Source organism: Pelecanus crispus, chromosome 8, assembly GCF_030463565.1.
Source record: "Pelecanus crispus isolate bPelCri1 chromosome 8, bPelCri1.pri, whole genome shotgun sequence".
In the NCBI taxonomy this organism is placed as follows: domain Eukaryota; kingdom Metazoa; phylum Chordata; class Aves; order Pelecaniformes; family Pelecanidae; genus Pelecanus; species Pelecanus crispus.
This window is the reverse complement of record NC_134650.1, coordinates 36,507,708-36,527,085: the sequence shown is the minus strand read 5'-3', so window position 1 is coordinate 36,527,085 and position 19,378 is coordinate 36,507,708. Positions and strand designations below refer to the sequence as shown.

The 19,378-nt window shown below is 42.3% G+C and overlaps 2 protein-coding genes across 5 annotated transcripts in view; one reads left to right on the top strand and one right to left on the bottom strand.

Annotated features, from left to right (window-relative positions):
* Window positions 1-2,576: 2,576 nt before the first annotated feature.
* On the bottom strand, window positions 2,577-3,287 carry RGS9BP (regulator of G protein signaling 9 binding protein). Its single transcript, XM_009479811.2, has one exon. The coding sequence runs from the start codon at window positions 3,285-3,287 to the stop codon at window positions 2,577-2,579; it is 711 nt and encodes a 236-aa protein (XP_009478086.2).
* Window positions 3,288-3,938: 651 nt separating this feature from the next.
* ANKRD27 (ankyrin repeat domain 27) overlaps window positions 3,939-19,378 on the top strand; it is a 48,362-nt gene continuing 32,922 nt past the window's right edge. For all 4 annotated transcript variants that reach the window (XM_075715189.1, XM_075715188.1, XM_075715192.1 and 1 more), the window contains exons 1-7: window positions 3,939-3,963; window positions 14,490-14,620; window positions 15,775-15,885; window positions 16,945-17,101; window positions 18,627-18,781; window positions 19,098-19,157; window positions 19,255-19,308. In XM_075715189.1, the coding sequence (XP_075571304.1) occupies window positions 14,519-14,620; window positions 15,775-15,885; window positions 16,945-17,101; window positions 18,627-18,781; window positions 19,098-19,157; window positions 19,255-19,308 (639 nt within the window). In that variant the 5' untranslated portion in view covers window positions 3,939-3,963; window positions 14,490-14,518. The remainder of the gene's footprint in view (window positions 3,964-14,489; window positions 14,621-15,774; window positions 15,886-16,944; window positions 17,102-18,626; window positions 18,782-19,097; window positions 19,158-19,254; window positions 19,309-19,378) is intronic.

The following is a 19,378-nucleotide window of genomic DNA, read 5'->3' as shown; positions in this document are numbered from 1 at the left end:
TAATTATAGGCTACTTATATGAATTCTTTGAGTCCTGTATCCAAAAATCCAAACTCAAAAAAATGCAATGGACTGAAAATTTACAATTTACCAACTCACTGAGGCTTACTTTTGAAGATGAGATTACCTATTTTTAAAAATTCTTCTACACAACTAACCGTGGATAAACAGTATACCCACTTCAGGATACCAAGATGCAAGATAATGAATGCTGTAGGTGTTACCATTTACTTATCCACCAGAAACCAGACTTGCATTACTTGGGCTTTCAGAACATGTGGTTAAATGATCTGATTTCAAAACTAGCATGGAGTTTTCAGGAAGCACAGAATAGAGTCCAACTTCTTATCCACCTTCCTGTGAACTAAGTAAAAGGAGAGCGCAAAGAGTGAAAATGCCCACAAATCCTTAATGACGAGTGGTGGCAATCCAAATACATATATTCTCCTGCAACTTTTGCTGTTATTTTCCATAAATATGTGTACTCAATATGATTGTGAAGGAGATCATCTCATTTAAATCAACACACAGCAATTACACCTTGGCTAGACAGACTGAAACAGTAGCACCGATAAATACAGGCTTGACTGCATTAGAAAGCTGCCAGGGATCTCTATGAACCTAGATTAACTATGTATAAAACACATCCTATGGAGTGAGTGAAATACAATAGAAAGGAATGTGGGGTCGTCTTATAAAACTGTGAATTTCCACGAGAAGGAAGCTAGACTGGATCAATGTGCAGAACTCACATTATCCTTCGACACAGTGATAGTCTATAGCCTTTAATTCAGGCCTCCACTTACTACTTTTCCTCACCTACACTATTTTTTTTCCCCACCTACAAGTGACCAGATTCAAATTTGTCACACACTTTTTCTTCCCAAATCCAGTTCTCTTAAATTTTAAAGAATAAACTGTTTGCTGCAGTTTTTCAAACTGTTTACTTCTTAACTCAAAAATACTAGCTGTTTATGAGTGTCATCAGCATAATTTTATTTAACTATCATGAAGACTGTCTAGTAACTTCACAAAACATGTCCGATTGTTACTTTTTGGTAACGTGTCCATAATAATCAATGCAGAAGAATTAATAACTTACTAAACCCCCAATATTACAGGGTCTTTATATTTGCCTGTGGAGTGCCTCATACATCTATGGCACTATAAAGTATGCACCGAGCATTCTTGAACAGATAGTGTGTGTTCACAGTAACAGAAGATATTTCCGTAAGTTACATAATAAATACCATAATACATAGGTCCTTTTACAAAACATTATAGAGCTGCTCTGCAAAGGTAGTGTCTGTCCCCCCAGTTTTACATTTAAATGTTGACAATTTTGTAGGGAAGCACTGGAAAGTTTTACGCTGCTCTTGCATTTACCTCCCAAAATTGCAGTGTATCAAATTGGACCAATCCTACGGGTTTCCCGTTTCCCGAATGATTAATCAGACATGAATGAGAGATGAAACTGAGACACATTTTTAGCTTTGTCTGGATTTCTGCAAAGAATTCAGGAGCTTGCAGAAACGTGACTGTACATACACAGGCAGCAATCCCTGCCTGTCAGGGGATCTCTTTTTGGATTATTAGAAAGGTCGGCTTTAACTCGACATCATTTTTATTTGCCAAAATCTATTTTAAAAAAAAATTACTGCTTCTGCTGTGGGTAGATTCATTGCTCCTATTTTCATAGTTAATTGTGAAGTGCAAACTCTTTGCTTCTCCAGGAAGAAAAATTTGAACCAGTGGCAAGAATCAGCCTTTCTGCAGGGGAAGACAAAATCGTGGTAAATGTGGCTGAGAACCGCGAGGCTTGCTAGTATTTTTCTGAAGTGCAACTCTCCCTTTTTTCTCTCTGGATTTGGAAAGCCATTAGTCACTTGTGTATGCTTTGCCAGCCCGTGCAACTGGGTTCTGTACAATCCAGTCAGAATCAACAAACAGTACTTGGTATCAAACATTGCTTGTTCCGTTTTCTCCATCCTCCTACACACACTCCTGCCCCCTAACCATTAACTTATCTAAAGTAGAGGTTGTTTACATTCTTTTATTGGGGTTTTTATCCTTCCCCTTTTTCTCCACTTAAATAACATTTTGCCTATTTGATGAAAAAAAACCCCTTATTCTGTTCACTTTGACGGACAAAACACCTGTGTTAGCCTCCAAATATGTATTACTCTCAAATACCGTAAACAGTGACCAGCAGCAAACACCAGAGGCTATTCAAGAACAAAAAATACAGGCTTCTGAGAACAGTGATCTATTAATAGCAGACAAATCCCTGTTATAGCCAGTAGTGATAATACCCTGATACCTCAGAGTTAACCGTTACAAGTCCAGCAGATGAAGACATCCTGTTCTGCAGGCTGAGTCGCATCTCTTTTCTTCAAAAAGCCAGAAGAAACAAATCGTGCATTTTAGGATATCGGGAGGCGAAAGTTTTGCTGTGTTTTTTCAAGTGCTAGGTTTAAATTCTCAGCTCATCCAAGTGACCCGTTTTGAAATCGAAGGTGGGGCGTGACACCCTCCAAAGACAGCCCGGCGGGGAGTCCCTCTTGTCAGAGCCCACCCTAAGAGAGCTTCACCACGCACACTGCCAGGACAATAGCGATAATGAGCACGGCAGAGAAAATAATCCCAGCTAGAACTTTGCTGATATCGCAGAAGGATTTATTTTCCTCCACCGAGATCATGCCAATGGAAGAAGCGCCCACGCTGATGGTGGATTTCAGTTCGGCGCCCGGGTCCTGCTTGGCCTCCACTGTCCACTGGGGAACGCCGACCTTCATTTCCATCTCGTACATCATCTCTCCTACCTGGTTGATTTCGTTCTCGAGGTCTTTCAAATCCACCACGTCTATATTGTGCTCAGCCTCGTATTTCATGTTCTGGACGCTCATCGCCCTGGCCGCCACGCCCGAGGTTCCCCCACTCATGCCCGTCTGGATCAGGTGCTTTTTGGGGACGTTCAGCGGGAACTCGTGGCCCAGCTCCAGGGCTCTCCGCATGTCGATCTCCAGGATCTCTAGGCACGTGGAGAAGATCACCCATAGCCTCTCGAACTCGGCTTTATCTTCCTTACTCACGGTTTTGTCCTTCAGGACCGCGGTGAGCTTGTTCCTGTTGGCCACCGCCAGCTCCTGGGCTTTCTGCCGGGTTTTCTTGAGCTCCTCCCGCAGGTTCTGGGAGTCCGAGGTGCCGCCGATGGTCAGCACCATGTGCCGGTAGCAGGCGGTCACCTTGCTGAGCGCGTCCAGCAGCGCCTTGCACTCCTCCTTCATCGCGACCCCGGCGGCGGCGCGGGGCTGCGCCCCCTCCGCTCTGCCCGCCGGCCGCGCCGCGCCGCGCCGCCCCGCCCCGCTCAGCCGGTGCCGGTGCCGGCCCCGGGCAGCTGCCCCAGCCGGCCGCCAGCGGCGCGCATGGCAAGCGGCAGCGTCGGCCCGCGCGTCCCCGGCTGCTCAGGCGGCGCCGACGCCTCGGGGAGCCCGGGCAGGCTGCGGGGAGCCCCGGGGGGCGGGCGGCATCGCTCCCCGCCGGCTACTGCCGCCCCGCAGAGCCGCGGCGGCTCACGCCGCGCCGCGCGGCAGCCGGGGCTGCCAGCGATCGGGCGCCGCTTTTCGAAAAGTGCCGAACACCGAGGAGGGAAAAAAATATGCGAAGGGTAAAGCTCCGGCGAACCGAAGCCGGGAAGCCGGCCGCCCCCGTCTGCCGCTGCCCCGCCGCTGCCGCTGGCGGTTAACTCGTCGCAGCTGGGCGCCGCGGGTCACATGGCGCGGCGCGCGGAGCGCCCGCGGCCTCCCGGGCGCGGCCCGGCCCGGCCCTATAAGGCCTCGCAGGCCCCGCCTCCCCAGGCCCTGACCCCGCGGCGTCTGCCTGGCTCCTCGCTCGCTCCCCGCCGGCGCCCGGCCATTGGCTTCGTGCGGCGCCGCCGCCGCGCCGGGCCCGCCCTGGATCCCGGTAGGGCTTGGCCGAGGCGCGGAGCTGGGCACGACGGGGGGGGGGGCGGGCGAAGCGGGCCGCCAGCGGCTGGCTGTGGCCGGGGAGGAAGGGAGGCGATGTTGTCGGTGTAAGTAGCGCTCCCGGCCCGCTCCTCGGCGGGAGGACGCCTTCCCGCGGCGCCGAAGGCTGCGGGACCGGCTCTGGGGAGCCGCCCGGCCCGGCCGCGGGGGTGGTCCCGCCGTGACGGGGGCACGGGGGCAGGGCGCGCGCCCTCGCGTGCCGCGCGGCAGGAGCGGCTCGGCCGCGGCCTGGCCGCCCTGCGGCGGGGGGGGGGGGGGGGGGCGGCCGCCCGCGGCCTGGTCCCGGGCCGGCGCTGCGGCCTGCGGCGGGGCCGGGGCGTGCTGGCTCCCCTGCCATTCGGGCGCCCGACGCCGCCGGCCGCATGAACAGGCGGCACTTGTTTGCGCTGGCACCTGCCTTCCGTCCCGCTCCTCTGCTGCTTTACCGCGGCAGAAGCGTTTAATGCGTTGTTGAACTTCATTTAACCCCAGCCACGTAGGTTATTTACGTGAGGTTGGTGCCGTCCGGCTCCAACCAGGCTTCCCGGTGCAGCGGCTGTCCCGGGGCGTCGCGGGCGCTGCAGGGCAGGGCCGGTGGAAGGAGCCCCGGTGGCCCTCGCCTCTCGCACGGGGGCTGGAGAAGGCTGCTGGGAAGCGCCGGTGCGGGATGCAGAGCGTCCGAGTCCGGCGGTTGTACATCGGAAAGTGCTGGGAACACACCAGTTCCTCGCCAGCAGAAATGACGCTTCGCAGATGGCCCTTGTCGATGTGCTGAAGTACAATGTAATGATGAGCGATGGACACCAGGCTGTGTTTATACGTACAGCTGAACTTTCTAGATGAACAGAATTGATGGTGTGCTACGTAATAAGCTAAACCGTTGTTTCTAGCATATGGTGTGTCTTTGCCAAAGTGGACTTCCGGAGAACTTGCTTATCATAACATAAGCTACTACATGTGCCTTGGTGCTTGTGGGTAACTGAGTGCTTTTCTGATGCTGTAGTAAGTTGGAAAAGGTGTGAAGATGTACTCCCATGAGAAGGGGGAGCGTGACCCTTCCCTTATCATGCCACCCCGGCAGCGCAGCGTGTGCTATGAGCGAGATAACTTGGTGTCAGGAGCAGAGTTCAGGCAGACTGGCTTTCTGGTGCTGAGCCCAGCCTGAAGAAGAGCCTTGTCTAGACTGTGTTCCTCCTTCTGGATCTTGGTAGCTTGGACTCCACTGACTGTGTTTTGTTGTTCTGCCTTAATTTTGGCCCTAATTCTAAGCCATATGTAGCTTCTGCTGCAGGTTGCCACCTGTGGAAGAAACTGCCTTTTAACTTCTGTAGACTGCCAAGTTACTACAGAGTAAACTGAGTAGCTCTCTACCAATTTGTGTGTTGGTAGCCTAGAAGGAGCAAATCAATAATGCCTGTTTCCTTGCAGGAATAGGGAAACACAGGATGATTTTGACCTGATTATAAGTGAAGTCTTATAATTGCTTAATCATTGTCAGGTGGAAAAAGGATTAGCTCTGGGTTTGAATCTGGAGTCTTATGTGACTTGAGTGTTAAGCTTATTGCTAACTAAACTATCCATATTTGTGTGTGTATAGTAGCTGTGTTTAAAGTCTGCCACATATCACTAAAGTTACTCTTCATTGTGGCACATCAGAGTCTTGAAACTGCTTCTCCGAAGGTAGCTGAAAAGGGGAGGGGAAGGGGGTATTGCTTCAGGAACATGTGACCACTTAAAGCTGAAGGTGGCAGCAGTTATAATCTGTATCAGATAATGCCTAAATACATCTTTCAGTGTGTCCTGTGGGAAGAATGGGGCTGTTACTAGATTAGTTCTAAATTAAGTTCAGCTGCATGCAATTACCCAGTTCAGGTAGATTGTGGAAACTCTTAAAATTCAGTTGTAGTTTGTCAAGCATGATATTCTGAAAATCCAACTCTTGATACCACTTCCAAACAAGATGCTGACTAGCTGAAATATTGTCCTGGGAAAACTATTAGGATGGAGTGTAAAGATCCTTAGAGGTCAGTTAGGAAGCAGCATAATGAGTAGGAGGAGAAATGTAGCCTGGTTCTGTGGAAAGGCTTTCTTGCAATAGATGTTAATGACAATATTCTTTCTATTCCAGTACCCTTAAAAATAGTTGCAAGCATTCAGTGATGCTTCTCGAACACCACTACTTGTTAAATGTTATATCCTCATTTTAATAGACTTCTAAGTAGAATTTTAGGTAAATACAGGTCTGTCTTGTTTAAATGGTTTGTAAGTCTTGCCTGACAGGCTTGCTTTTGGAGTAAGCTCATATACACTGAATTTGGTCTGTAGAACGCTGTGGTCTGGGAAAGCTTGAAGCCACTGTGAGATGAGGAAGGAAAATAAGGATGAGTGAAAATGAAACATGACATCAACCCCCTCTTTCCACCCAATTACTGATAATGCTATGTAACTTCCTTCAATAACTATCCTGATTTGCTTTCTGCTAACGATTTTGCTGGTGAAGTGGCTTGAGGATTTGATCCATAGCAAGAATCTTAATTTATATCATAGCAAGAATGTTAGACTGATATGTCTGTGTCATGGTGTTTACTGTCAGGAAACTCTTAATTACCCCAGGCTGGTGTAGCATCATTATGTAGCATCAAAACACCAGTGGTGGTTAAAATAACTTATTTTGCTAGTTAGAAGAACTTACTTGCTCAGTCATGTTCCAACTTCCCTTACCCTTGCTCTGCTCACTAAAGGAGGGAACCAGTGTAATTCTACAATGTTTTTCACAACTAGATATTCTAGTAATGGTCTGATGTTTCAGTTTCTTGCAATGAGGAGGTAAGACTTAAAGTGCTGGCCTGTAAGGACTTGGTTTACCTATTGAGATCTACAGAGACTGGATTAAATTCCTGTCCAGTTGTCTGGTCTAAGGACAATTCAAACTAAGGTAAATGGGGTACAGGGTTGCTGGCTTCACTTCCCTTGTATTTCTATGGGTGGCCTGTGCTGGGTCTGACCCTGCATACTTGGTTTCTTTACAGGCTTGCTGCTAGTCTTGGAGTTGATATCAACCTTATGTGGTCTGCTGTGAGCAGTGGTGGTCTGTAACTCTGTAGCCAAGAAATGGCGTTACCTTCTGTGACCCACATCTCAGCAGTACAGTGCTCAGGCCCACTGCACCCTCAATACACAGTCTGGGGAATTATACCACTGCCTTGCCTCAGTAACTAAAGGATTGAAATAATTGGCTTAAGTAAAAGATTGTTTATCCTTGTATTGAAACTCCTTAGTGTTTGTTCCCCCCTCCAAAAAAGTGCGTGTGCTGACACCTCTGCAAGCCTGAGAAGGTGGCTTTAAATACAGCTCACTAATATTTGGAGGGAGTCCGAGAAGCTGGTTTGGGAACTTTGTACTTTCTGTTAATGTTTTTCCTCTAAACGTGTTCATTGTAATTGTTTATGTGGTTCAGTGATCAGCACTCTTTGCACTCTGTTCCAGGACTTGCTTGTGAATAGCTCAGGACTCCCCATCTGAGAATTTAATGCAGCTTTAATAGTGGTAAGCCAAAGAATGAAAATTCTTTGCAGGTACTCTGGTGAATTTCTAAACCTGCAAGAATTGAGAATCCAGTCTCTGTTCTGCTGTGAAGAAGAGAATGCAGCTTGTTCCTAATACTTGGCTAATGACAAGTATGTTACCTCAAAAACCAGTGGAAGTGTCTGGATAAAAGTGGGAAGCTTGCCTGTTGAAGGATGAGCCACTCGTATTAAAATGTACTTTCTCTGGAGGAAAGAAGTAGTGACTGTGGAGAGTCAAGCCAGTATGTTTTTTGACCTCAAGTCTGAGACAAATAAGAATGTGTCCACATCAAACTACGGTGCAAATACACTGTTAAAATACAAAGGGTGAACCTTCTTACTACTTTTTAAGAACAAGCTCAGTTTTAGAGTTTATGAGGTGGAGTTCATAATGAAAAGCTGTGTGAGGAACTGATAGAAACCGATGTGCATGGTGCTCCCCTGTTGCTGGCAGGTGCTGTAGGGTCTCTGGGGGAGGCCTGTCTGAGAAGGGTGGGAGCAGTGGTAGGAGAGCCAGAGTTTTGGGGCCTAAAAAGAGCTTGGGGGTGTTTGGCAGAGACAAAACCAAAATGATGAGATCCTGTACCAGCTCTGAACTCTTCACTGGAAGAAATGTGTGTCTGAGGGAGAGATGCTGAGAGAAATTAGCGTCTTCCTGGAATGCTGTCAGACTGATTTTCTGGGATCATAAAACTTAGTTTTTCCCTGGTTGCTAGGAAGCCTTGAGCTGACTGCAAATTCACCACGCTCTAATCTGATAATTCAGAGGTGTTATTCTGACCTACTTCACAAAATCTGCAGCTGAATCTAAAAGGGGTAGGAATAGATTGTTTCTTCCTTTGCTCCCTCATGGTGGGCAAGGTGTGCTGGAACATGTCTCTTTGCTGTTTTTCATAAAATGCTCAGTGTTCATCCCTTAGGGGAGGGGGTAAGGTTTCTTGCGTGCTCAGCAACAGAGTAGGGATCTTCTGTTTTTCTTTTGAGGTGAATGCTGATTTGAAGGCTCAAGTCCAGGATAACCTTTGACTGGAAGTGGGGTAAATATGAGGAGTAATAGTGCAGGTAAAGCAGTGGCTGAAGTGGTAACTAGATTTTTATTTGGACTGAGACTAGTTAAATTCCACTGTTAGATTCCTGTTTGCTTGCAAAGTGCTTTAAGATATGCTTAGCTTCAGCTGTTCTTGCTAACAAGTGGTGCTCTTAAAAAAAAAAAAAAAAAAAAAAAAAACCCAAAACCCCAAAACCAACCACTTTTGAAAAACAAAAAACTTTTTTAAAGAAAACCTGAAGTCATTTAGAATTGGGGAACAATTGCTTCCTGGCTTTTTTTTCTGCAGAGCTCTGCAGTTTGCTAGTGTGATAAATATGCATACAAACTTTATCAGAAATGTCTGTCTGCTACTGTGAGCTAAACATCTTTTAGTTGAGTAATAAGCTGCTGCTTGTTCTGATTTTTCTCATTATTTTGAGCCTTTCAGCAAGTGGTATTCTAGTTACTGGTTTACTAAGCCTTAGTTGTTACTGTTGTACAGTCTGCAAGCTAAGATGACATTGATGTGAAACTAAAGAGTGAAACTTAACAGTATTGCTGTGCAAGTAAAATTTGGTGAATTTAGGCTTCTTGAATGTGACATGCTAATGGATCTGGTGTTGAAGAGTTTGGAGAACATGGCATTCTGCTGCTTTGGAGCTGGACTCTTGTGGAGAAGACACTGATGTACTTGATGGTAGCATCCCAGTGTAATATCCTAACTTGCTCTCCTGGAGAGATTTCAGGTTGCGGAACTAGGCTAATAATTTTTCCTGACTTTGGTAGCTGTTTTACTGTCTTTGCTCTGCCAAAGTATTATTAAAATGCCTTAGTGAAAACACAGAATCTTATACTGTTCAACACCGAATATGAAGTGTTTGTATACTGTTATGTATATAATTATATATATATAATTATATATATATAATTCTGTTATGAAAGGCATTTTCTCTGCAGTATGTTTTGGTAGGTCTTTAATAGTGGAAGAGCCAGACACTCAGAAGATGATGCGCCTAAGAACTGAGTAAATAGTTGTATAACTTGAATGTGGACACCATGTAACTGCCAAGTAACAATGCAAATACAATGACATCTTCTACTTTAATGGCTGTGTTTCTAAATTTCAAAATGCTGCTTAAAAGGAACTGAACCTGATAGGTCTGTAAAAGGTACCTCACTTGACCATCTCTAAAGGAAAACACCATCAATGACAAAATAAACAGTCATAGTTAAATCCTGCTCACCGTTTTCAGTATCAAAGGTCGTAAGACTTCAGTTCCAGTGTTTTGGAGAAAACAGTGATGTGCTTAGATTCCATGGTATGTTTTTCACTTTAGCTATCCCTTGTACCATTTGTTGTATCATTAGAATTATCACTCTGCTCTTAATCTAGAAAAGATTTGGCTGTTTTAAGGTTATGATTATGGGTTTTTTAAAACAGTAACATAATGCTTATTAGATTCTCTGATCAGCTAGCTTCTGTTCTTCCAGCAATTTGAGCTATTTCTGTGTTTACAGGCATGAAGCCACACACTTAAGTGATTCCATTTAAACCTTTTATATAACATTAGTAGTTGTGTATTGCTTTACAGCTCAGCATGATAGAGTGTAATAAACTTCATAATGAATATGGCTTATGACAATTTTTAGTGGGCTTTCTTTCAGGCATTAAACAGTTCTGGTAATGTATATAAGGCTTTGTACATGTCCTGCTTTTGTAATGTTAGTAAATCTAAAGCTGTCTAAGGTGCAACTAGGAGAACAAGCCTATTCCCCCTGGTGCTGCCTCCCCCCAAGTTAAATTAGGTTGAAGTAGGATGTTGTGTTCTGCCAACAAGCTCTCAACGGAATATTCTAATGCGTTCCTAGAATTACAGCAATGCATTAGCCAGTGTTTTCAGATGCATTTAACTTTTGGGGTGGAAAGAAATTGACTTAATCTCAAAAATGCCTGAGCCAAAACTTGGGGAAGCTTTAATGTACTCTCTTGATTCTGTAGGCTTAATCTATTTAAGTTTAAAGTCCTTTGTTTTTCTGTAATTACTGAAATCCACACTTCTGTCTCTCTGAATGCTGTGGATAGGTGAATGAGGTCCAAGTGAATATAGTAACTTAACTGTTAGTAAGCATGCCATCCTTTTTTTTTTCATACCCACATTTTAATCTGGGATGATAGCTATCTGCTAATGTAGCACTAAGCAGCTGCAGGGGTAAGGGAGAGAGAAAAGGGAAGGAAATTCAGAGTTGTGATTCTCAGAACAGTACTAATCTGGCTAGTGGTGGTTATTTCCTGCTGTGTAGGAACATGCATGTGGTGAGCCGTTCAGAGGTCGCAATCTGCTTCTGCTCAAGGTGGGTGACAAGTATCCATATGAACGAGAAGCTTTGGCTTCCTTTTTGGGGTGCAGCATGTTGATGGCATCTTAGTTGTGTTACAGTAGCTAAAGTGCCAGAATTCAATATTTGAATACAGTTTTTCCACTTCTTGCTGGAGCTCAAGCATGATTCAACCCTGTCAGTAGTTCTGTAGTAAAAGAATCTACATGGCTGTCACTAAGTGTTTTAAAACTAGTTATTTGTAGTGTGAACCAGGAACTGAAGATTATAATTTCAAGCTCTTCCTGTGATGATCTGTCAACTGAAATGATTCTTAAAGTACTCTAGCTGTTTATGTTTTTTCAGGTGCAGGCAGTGACTTAAGAGCCACATCAATCATATTTGACAGCAAGCTTTGTAAGCTCAGGTTTTCTGTGGGAGCTCCCCTCCTCCCATAAATCTCTTCTACCTGTTTTGCCAGGGAATGAAATGTTGGTTTTCATTCCTTTCTAGACAAAGCTAGATGGTGAGATACAGGTTTCTAGATGAGGAGGATTTGTGGAATGAGTTCTTCTCTCCCCTTTCCTATTACAGGAAGAACTCTTTGGACTTAAAGATTTTTTTTTTAAGCTGAAAAAGTGGCAATATAGCTATAGCAATTGGAAACACTTGTGTACTGCAGTTATGTCTCTGCAGTCTCATGCTTGGTTGATGCCTTGTGTCAATGTGCTCTTTTTCCCTGACACAGTACATGGCATGCTAATATCTTCTCCATCACTGTCTTGGGGAGGGTCATAGCAGTCTCATCTACCACTTGACCAGGCAGTGAACTTGAATTCACTAAAGAAGGCGATGAAGATGCCTCAGTTGGCCAACTACGTTAATAAAAGCTTGATTTGGAAAGTACCTTGACAGACCATAAATCTAGTGTCCTAGCCTCATGATGTCCATTGTCACCTCTAGTAGAGGTTTGTCTAACAGGTTCTTAAAGATTTACAACACAAGAGACTTGATAGCTTTGCCAAGCAATCCAAAACATGTGTTTGTCTTCTCTTTTGAAAAGTGTTCCTGAGCTGTAATCTGAGTCTGTTTTTTCTAGCTAGGGCTTATTTCTTCTACCAATGTGGAAACAGTGCCCTTCACTGAGAGCTTGATCCATCCGGGGAAAAAAATTCTTACCTGTTCCATGCAGTTTCTTCAGCATAAAGAAGAAATTTCTGCATTTCATGTTTTGGATCCTGCTTCCAGGGCTTTCTTGTGTTTTTCACTTCAGATTCTCTTCCAGTCAGTTCATCTCCTCTGAAGTGCAGCACCTGAAAAATGATGTAGGACTCCAAATCTTGCCATGGCAGACTATTTGCAGGCTGCATATGTGTGTACATACAGCCCTGTTTGGTGCTTGACTTCTGTATAATGAACTGTCACTGATTCATGTTTGGACTGTAAGCTGGAGTCATTTAAGATTTTACTTGGAATTGTGGCCTAGCCTGCTCTTCAGCAGGTAATTTTTTTGTAGCTAACTAGTCCTGCTTTTTAAGGTCTGTCTTAGCCTTGATATTCTACAGATCAGTGATGAGATCTGCGTTCCTGCAGCAGAGCTGCCACTGGGCTGGTGTCGCCTTTTCTCCTTCCCCCGCCGCTGGCTGAGGAAGCCTGCAGCTTGAACTTGGATTGCGGCTGCCTGCCAGGAAGCGTTTATAGCAGTCACCAGCTGTGGAATTACTGGTGATCATCCTGTTTACCAAAGCACTGTGGTAGGACAGGTCTTGTGCAAAGCTGTACTTCTAGGTTTGAAGTCTGGTAATTACTGAATGTGACTAGTCTTTTGAAGGTGTTGGTGAGCAAACATTTTCTTCCCCTTTCTGTAAGCAAACTTCAGATCCCTGCCTGGAACAACAATGCTTTGGGACTGCTGAATTAGTATTCTTTCACAGAAGCTCTTAGTTTTATAATATGTTTTGAAAGCCGATGAACCATTTTATCTGGAACTTTACAGGAAAACTCAGCTTGAGGCAGTTATCTGCCACTGCCACACTTAAGTGGTTCAGGCTGAGGTTGTCCAAGCTTTAAGCAACTGATGATAACTTTACAGTGGAAATGGCTTGCAGCTTTAGCTGATCCTCTTTATGTTTAGCTTTCTAAGGGAGCTTTCCTTGTGTCTAATTATAAGGAGGGACCAGACTGTAGATCAGTTAACAGACTATAGATCAGTTAACAGCATAGCTTAAACTGAAAGGCTATCTAAAAATCTGTGGGAGTTGGGTGTATGTTTTTCCACTCTATTTAACTGCCATACAATGTTTTTGTGTCTTCCATGATCTACAGAGAAATTTTTAGTACCAGTACAGCATTAGGTAGTAAGATATTAAAGTGCTACAGAAAAGGCATAAGAAGCTCACACCGATCAAATAATGTGCTAGGTATAATTCTACATTTAAGAAAACAGGGGAATACTGGTTGTATAAGGGTGACTTGTTCACATTAAAGTTCTGCTGCTGTTCTCATCCTCTCCTAGGACATAGTTGAAATAGCATGAGGAAATCATGCAACTTCTGTTGATTCCTAAGGAAAGCTGAAGACATAAACAGACTAGTTAATTAAGCACTTGTAAGCCTGTTAACTTCAGAATTATTTTATTCAGACAAATTGAGATTATTCCAGAAGGAACCTATTAGGGTTTTAGCTTGTGTCTAGGATGTGTCATAGTTTCTTATAGAGAATTGGAATTGAAGCAAGCAGTCAAGGGTCTTTTGCCTGTGGAGATCATCTTTTCCCTGTGGCATACCTAGTGATAGCTTTTCCAATGCCTACAGGTTGGATTTTCTGTCTCCAGTTGCTTTTTTGCTCACTGTTTTGCCAAATGTTACGCATCAGCTTGACCTTAGATTACAGAGACTTTTTCCATGGGAGTAGAGATGACCACAAATGATGCATTTCACAGTGACTTTTTAATTGACATGAATATTCATATCTCTTTGGTGTACCTCTTTCCTATAACTTTCCCTGGAAAGTTGAGGATTGCCTTACACAAGGGTTCCTGTTACACTATCTGGGTGTCTCATTGATTTGTGTTGGTCAGTAATCCTTACACAGGTGAGTCTTAAGACTTAAGTGAGCATACTGCAAAAGCATCAATGTACTGTGATGCAGTAGAATCTGCTGTAAAGAAGCTGTTAATTTGTGCCTCTTGGCTTGTTTTAGACCTTCGCAGTGCAAGTTAGCTTGTATATCAAAGTGGTAATGTAGATATTAACTTCTGTCCTCCTCTCCTAAATTTTGGCCAAACGTATCATGTGTTGTTAGACTCCCAAAACATGGAAGGCCTAAGGAGACATTATGAGGATAACTACATAACTGGAAACATATATTAATGGAAAATCTTTCTGAATAACTTCTGAGTAACAATCGTTACCTTCTTATTAGTTAAGCATGCTGTTGGCATTACATCAAGACCTGAAAATGCTTTTTTCCTTTTAGACAAGAGTAATCAAACTGCCTCCTAGGTATTCCCAAATATTATGCTGTAACGGCTACCATGTATGATATGTTAACCATTCTCCATATATGTTTTAGAAAATCTCCTTGGAATATCTGAAGTCCATATGGCTATGTATGATGAAGATATCTTGAAAAATCCCTTTTATTTGGCCATTCAGAAGCGACGTCCTGATCTATGCAGCAAAGTTGCAGAACTCCATGGTATTGTAAGTATAAATAAGTATGTTTACAAGCTGCTTATTAAATGGTAGCTATAAGTGTTTAAATCACGTGCCTGGTATGACACATGTAAAGATCAGTGCAAGACTACAGAACTTGGAAGTGAACCAGAGCAACTTTTAGTTTAAGTTGCTTGTTATTTACTAATATATTGCATGGTAGTAAAAGGTCAAAGTTGGTGGTGTTCCTAAACTTTACAGGAAGCTTATTTTCTTTGCTATGAACTAAAATTGCCTATTCTCCCACTTGTAACTTAAAATGGGATTGACCTTTTGAAATCCCTGGTGGACAGATGACCGCTTATTTCTGACAGCATTTTACATAGCAAAGTAAGACTATTTAAACAGAGCTGGAATAAAAACTCCAGTCCTTAAGACTTCTAATCTGGGTATTCTTCAGTTAGTCTTCATCCAGAGTTAAGTGCGTGGAGACACCATTAAACTTGGGGGTTATTGTTACCTGATTATAAAATTAAGCCTTAAATTGGACAGGTTCTTTCAATTGTGTGTTACTTAAGATGGTGATGTGATCAGTTAACTAGTTATGTCTGTATTCTAACACCATTTCTGAAAGCTGAATACTGAAAGAACCACTTGCTTCATGCTTCCTTGACAATGAGATGTATTTCTTTTCATCATGTACACAGTGTTTGTTGTATTCATAATGTGTTGCTTTCTAATTAAGAATTTGTCTTAAACTGCCAATCTGTTGGTGTGCAGTAAACCCAAGGTGTTTCTTCTCTTGGATATCTTTTTTCTTCCTTCTGATGGATTTTCATCTTAGTTTGACAATATACTTCTCTCTTACTAGCTGCCTAATTTTAAGTCATTCAGGTGACAGGTGCTAAGTAACTTAAACAAGATTTAATCTTCTTCTCTTAGTATTGTTTGCTTCAGCTACATCTGTCACCCTTTTTCAGATAAGTCACTAAATGAAACTTCTAGGTTAATTACCAGACTCTGTGTTTATCAATGGCCTTTCCTTTTTATTGATTTAAACAAAAGCACCTATAGTTGCTATACATTTGCTAGTAAATGTTTATGAGCCAGATTCAATTGCTTGCATCTAAAGGGCAAAAGCTATTGGTGTTTAGCTGGCGATACATGGCATTTCTCTCTAAAGCATGATCTAACTTTTTTAGGTGTTAGTTCCATGCAAAGGAAGCCTTTCAAGCAACAGTCTTTCTACCTGCCAATTTGAATCTTATGTTCTGAAGCCGCTAGAAGAAAATTTTCAGACCTTAAATGGAAAGGTATTTCTGTTTTGATATCTGAATGTAGCTTGGGGACACTCCAATAAATGATTCGCTGCAGTTGATGATTGATAGCATGGACTAATGGTTACAGAGGGGTAGCTAGGAGTTAGAGGTAACTGGCAAAAGCAGTATGTTGCCCATCTAAGCCAGAGTTCCCAGGGATATACTGCTTTCTAGCAAAAGCTGTATTTTGGCATGTACACGGGAATAGTTGTTCTGTTCAGATGGTAACACTGCCTCCAATTTCAACTTACTACTTTGGCGAGCAACTTTGTCAATTTATCTGTGTTTTGTGGCTCTTAAGAATTTTGTTGTGTGGCAGAAGGGCCTTTATCACTTAAGAGCTGTCTCTCTAGCTTTCAGGCAAATAGTAACCTGCCTATATTGTATGCAGATGCAAGTTCACCAAGGCTTAAGACAAAATTATGATGGTATTGAGTTGTATCTGAGGCCTGATGTATTAATTCAGTTCAGTAAGTAGACTAGAAACTGATTAATGTAGCAGCAAGGCATGATAACCAATGCTAATGCTGCATAGGATCACTTTTTTTCACCTTTAACTTTGCAATACAATCTGAGATCTTGCACCTGTTTGCAGGCTATCATCTAGATCTTCCTACTGCAGATGTCCTCACTGGAGTTGCTTGAGAAAATAAAGCTGAGCATGAGAAAAGTAGAAAAGATGTGTGGTGTTTTTCTGAAGCCAGACTTAGGCCCCAGTTCTAAGTTTCTTTTTTTTCAATTTCCCTTCTACTAAAAGGGCTCTGAAATTGGCAAATAGTCACTTAGACTCTGGAGATTGTGTGAAACCACCTCTAGTAGTAGACTTATAAAGAAAGTAGGTATAAGCAAGGTTTAGCTAGCCATCGTAAACTGAGGGAGTCTTTGTTTCAGTGTCTACACAGCATGAGAATATGAAATCTCTTCAATCTGGGGCTTTCTTGTCTTGCAAGATTTTCTTCTTTCCCTGGAAATGTAGCTATGCAATGGAGAAGCCAAAGAATAACTTTCTTCTGCAGAGTTTTACACTTGATCTGGTTTTCATGTTTTTTTCAGGAGATCTTCATACAAGGAAACCTCATCATTTTAGGAACTGGTTTTAATTACCATCTCTCAGTACCTGTTCTTTTTGAGGAAACTTTTTACAATGAAAAAGAAGAAAGCTTTAGTATATTGTGCATAGCTCATCCATTGGAAAAAACAGAAAGCTCAAGTATGTATTGAAGTGTTAACTTGGTGGTCTTGTTTGCACAGTGAGCAGATTACTATGTTTGATATGCTTAATACTTTTCCTTCATTCTGAAAAGCGTTGGCTTGGTTGACAGCTCTTCGCATTTATTAGCCTGCTGGGGTGGATATTGGTATGCTGCTGGCAAGAAATATTAAGTTGCTGCCAGGCAAACTTAATTCTGTAGGTTCTATGCCCCAGTCTCAGCACTAAAAATCATCTGTGGAATACTTGATCCAGCGTGGTTTTTTTTTAGCAATGCTCAGTTTAGTGCTGACTACTTAAAGAGAGTTAGTCTTAAATGCGACGTGTGTTGAGGTGCAAGGTGGATGTGCAAACAACTGGAGAGGTAAATTCTTTCATGATCGCTTCATCAGCGGTTAGAGCTTGTATAGCATAGTTATGTAGCAGCTCTTCTGGTGGTAGTCTGTCTCATTAAGTTGAATGTGCTAATTTTTCCCCAGTACTGAAAGTGCTCTTGATAAGGCTGGAACACTATTTCCAAGGCTACTATAAAAGCTGTGAATGTAACAGGATTTCCTTGTGAATTTGTATAACAATCTGTATTCACTAATTAAAAGGAACAGAAGCTTCTTGAAACATATGCTTTTTCTGAAATAAAAACATCTAGTCTTCCTAAATACATAAGAATGTCATCATTTGTTTCAAATAGATAAAGTGAAGTAATACTAGGGTAGCGTGAAAATAGTACTGTGAGGGAAGTATGAAAGTTGTTCTGAAAAAAATAGCTGTTATACATATAGGCTTAAATTCTATAAATATATAATCTAAATCTAAAAAATTATTCTTGTGGTGTTCGTCTTTTGGCCATTACTTAATGTAGTTGTGTAGCAGTCTTTCAGAAGTGACGCAATTTGTAATTTCAAAAGTAATTTGAAATGAATAAGATCTAAGCCTGTTATTAGTTGGCTGCCTTTGATTGCAAATGAAACACTTGCCTAGAAAAAAATTTTGGAAAAGCAATGTGAATTTCAAGTGAGGGATCCAGTTCTCTTATTCAGAAGGAAAGTGGATGTGGTTTAATGTTTACATGAAGCAACTTTGCTCTCCCATTCAGCAAAAGCATGTCTAAATAAAGAACAGGTTATGCAAAAATCCAGGATGGGATTTTTTACAGCTCACTTAGAGCACACTGACTTACTGCATGGGCATTCAGTCAATGCTGTAATGTGCTTTTTCTTCTACTTTCAAGCTTTATTTGCACTCAGATTATGAGTTGTGTATGTGGCAATAAATTACCTCAGGGTAAAAAAGCATGTGAAATCGGTTTTAGCTATTCCAAACAAATACTTGACATAAAAGGCAAGAGAGCCTACTCTAAATGTGATGTTTTTAATTAAAATAATTTAAAACAATACCTCCAGTTAAAGCTATAGTAAGCTGAGTTAATGTTTCGTTGCACACAAGTTGGCTGTGTATGTAGGGACAGAAAGTATGTTACCATGCATACATATTAAACCTATATGTTAATTCTTGGCTTTCATTTTAGGTGAATCTACAGCTTCATCAAACTCCTATTCTCTTAAAAATATTGAAGATGTTAGAGAATTCTTGGGAAGGCACTGTGAGAGATTTGATAAATACATAGGATCTTTCTATAGAACATTTAAGGAACATGAAAGGAAAAGCCTCCGCCACTACATAGTCAGTATCTTGCTTCTTGATGTTTAATTTACTAAATATAATTCACTTCACTGCTTTGGATATCTTTTGTCTTATTGAGTGTTTCTATGTCAGAGTAGTCTAAAGCTGAGGAAGGCAAGAAGAGAGAAAGTAGAATTCTTAATTGTGAATTACCACATCTTAACTATTAGGTAAAGGCAGTTTTTCTAGCTAAAAATTTTACCATAGTGCACACTTCTAAGGCAGGGAAGACTTCCTTTCTTTGCTTATTTATGCTTTGTTGCTTCAAATCAGGTTAACCTGAATCTGAATGTTGTTTTTTTCTCTCCCACACCAGGATTCTGTCAATGCACTTTATACCAAATGTCTTCAGCATCTTTTGAGAGATTCGCACTTGGTAAACACTTACTCCACTAAATATATAGTACATAGTGTTACTTAAGCAATAATTATCTAACTTTCTCTTGCTGTTTGTATGGCTTTCCTTTTTCTAGAAGATGCTTGCAAAGCAAGAAGAGCAGATGAATCTGATTAAACAAGCAGTTGAAGTAAGCATCTGAAGTGAAGGAAAATAACTAGCAAGCTATTTTTGTCTCTCCCTTTCATGCCTGTGCTGGT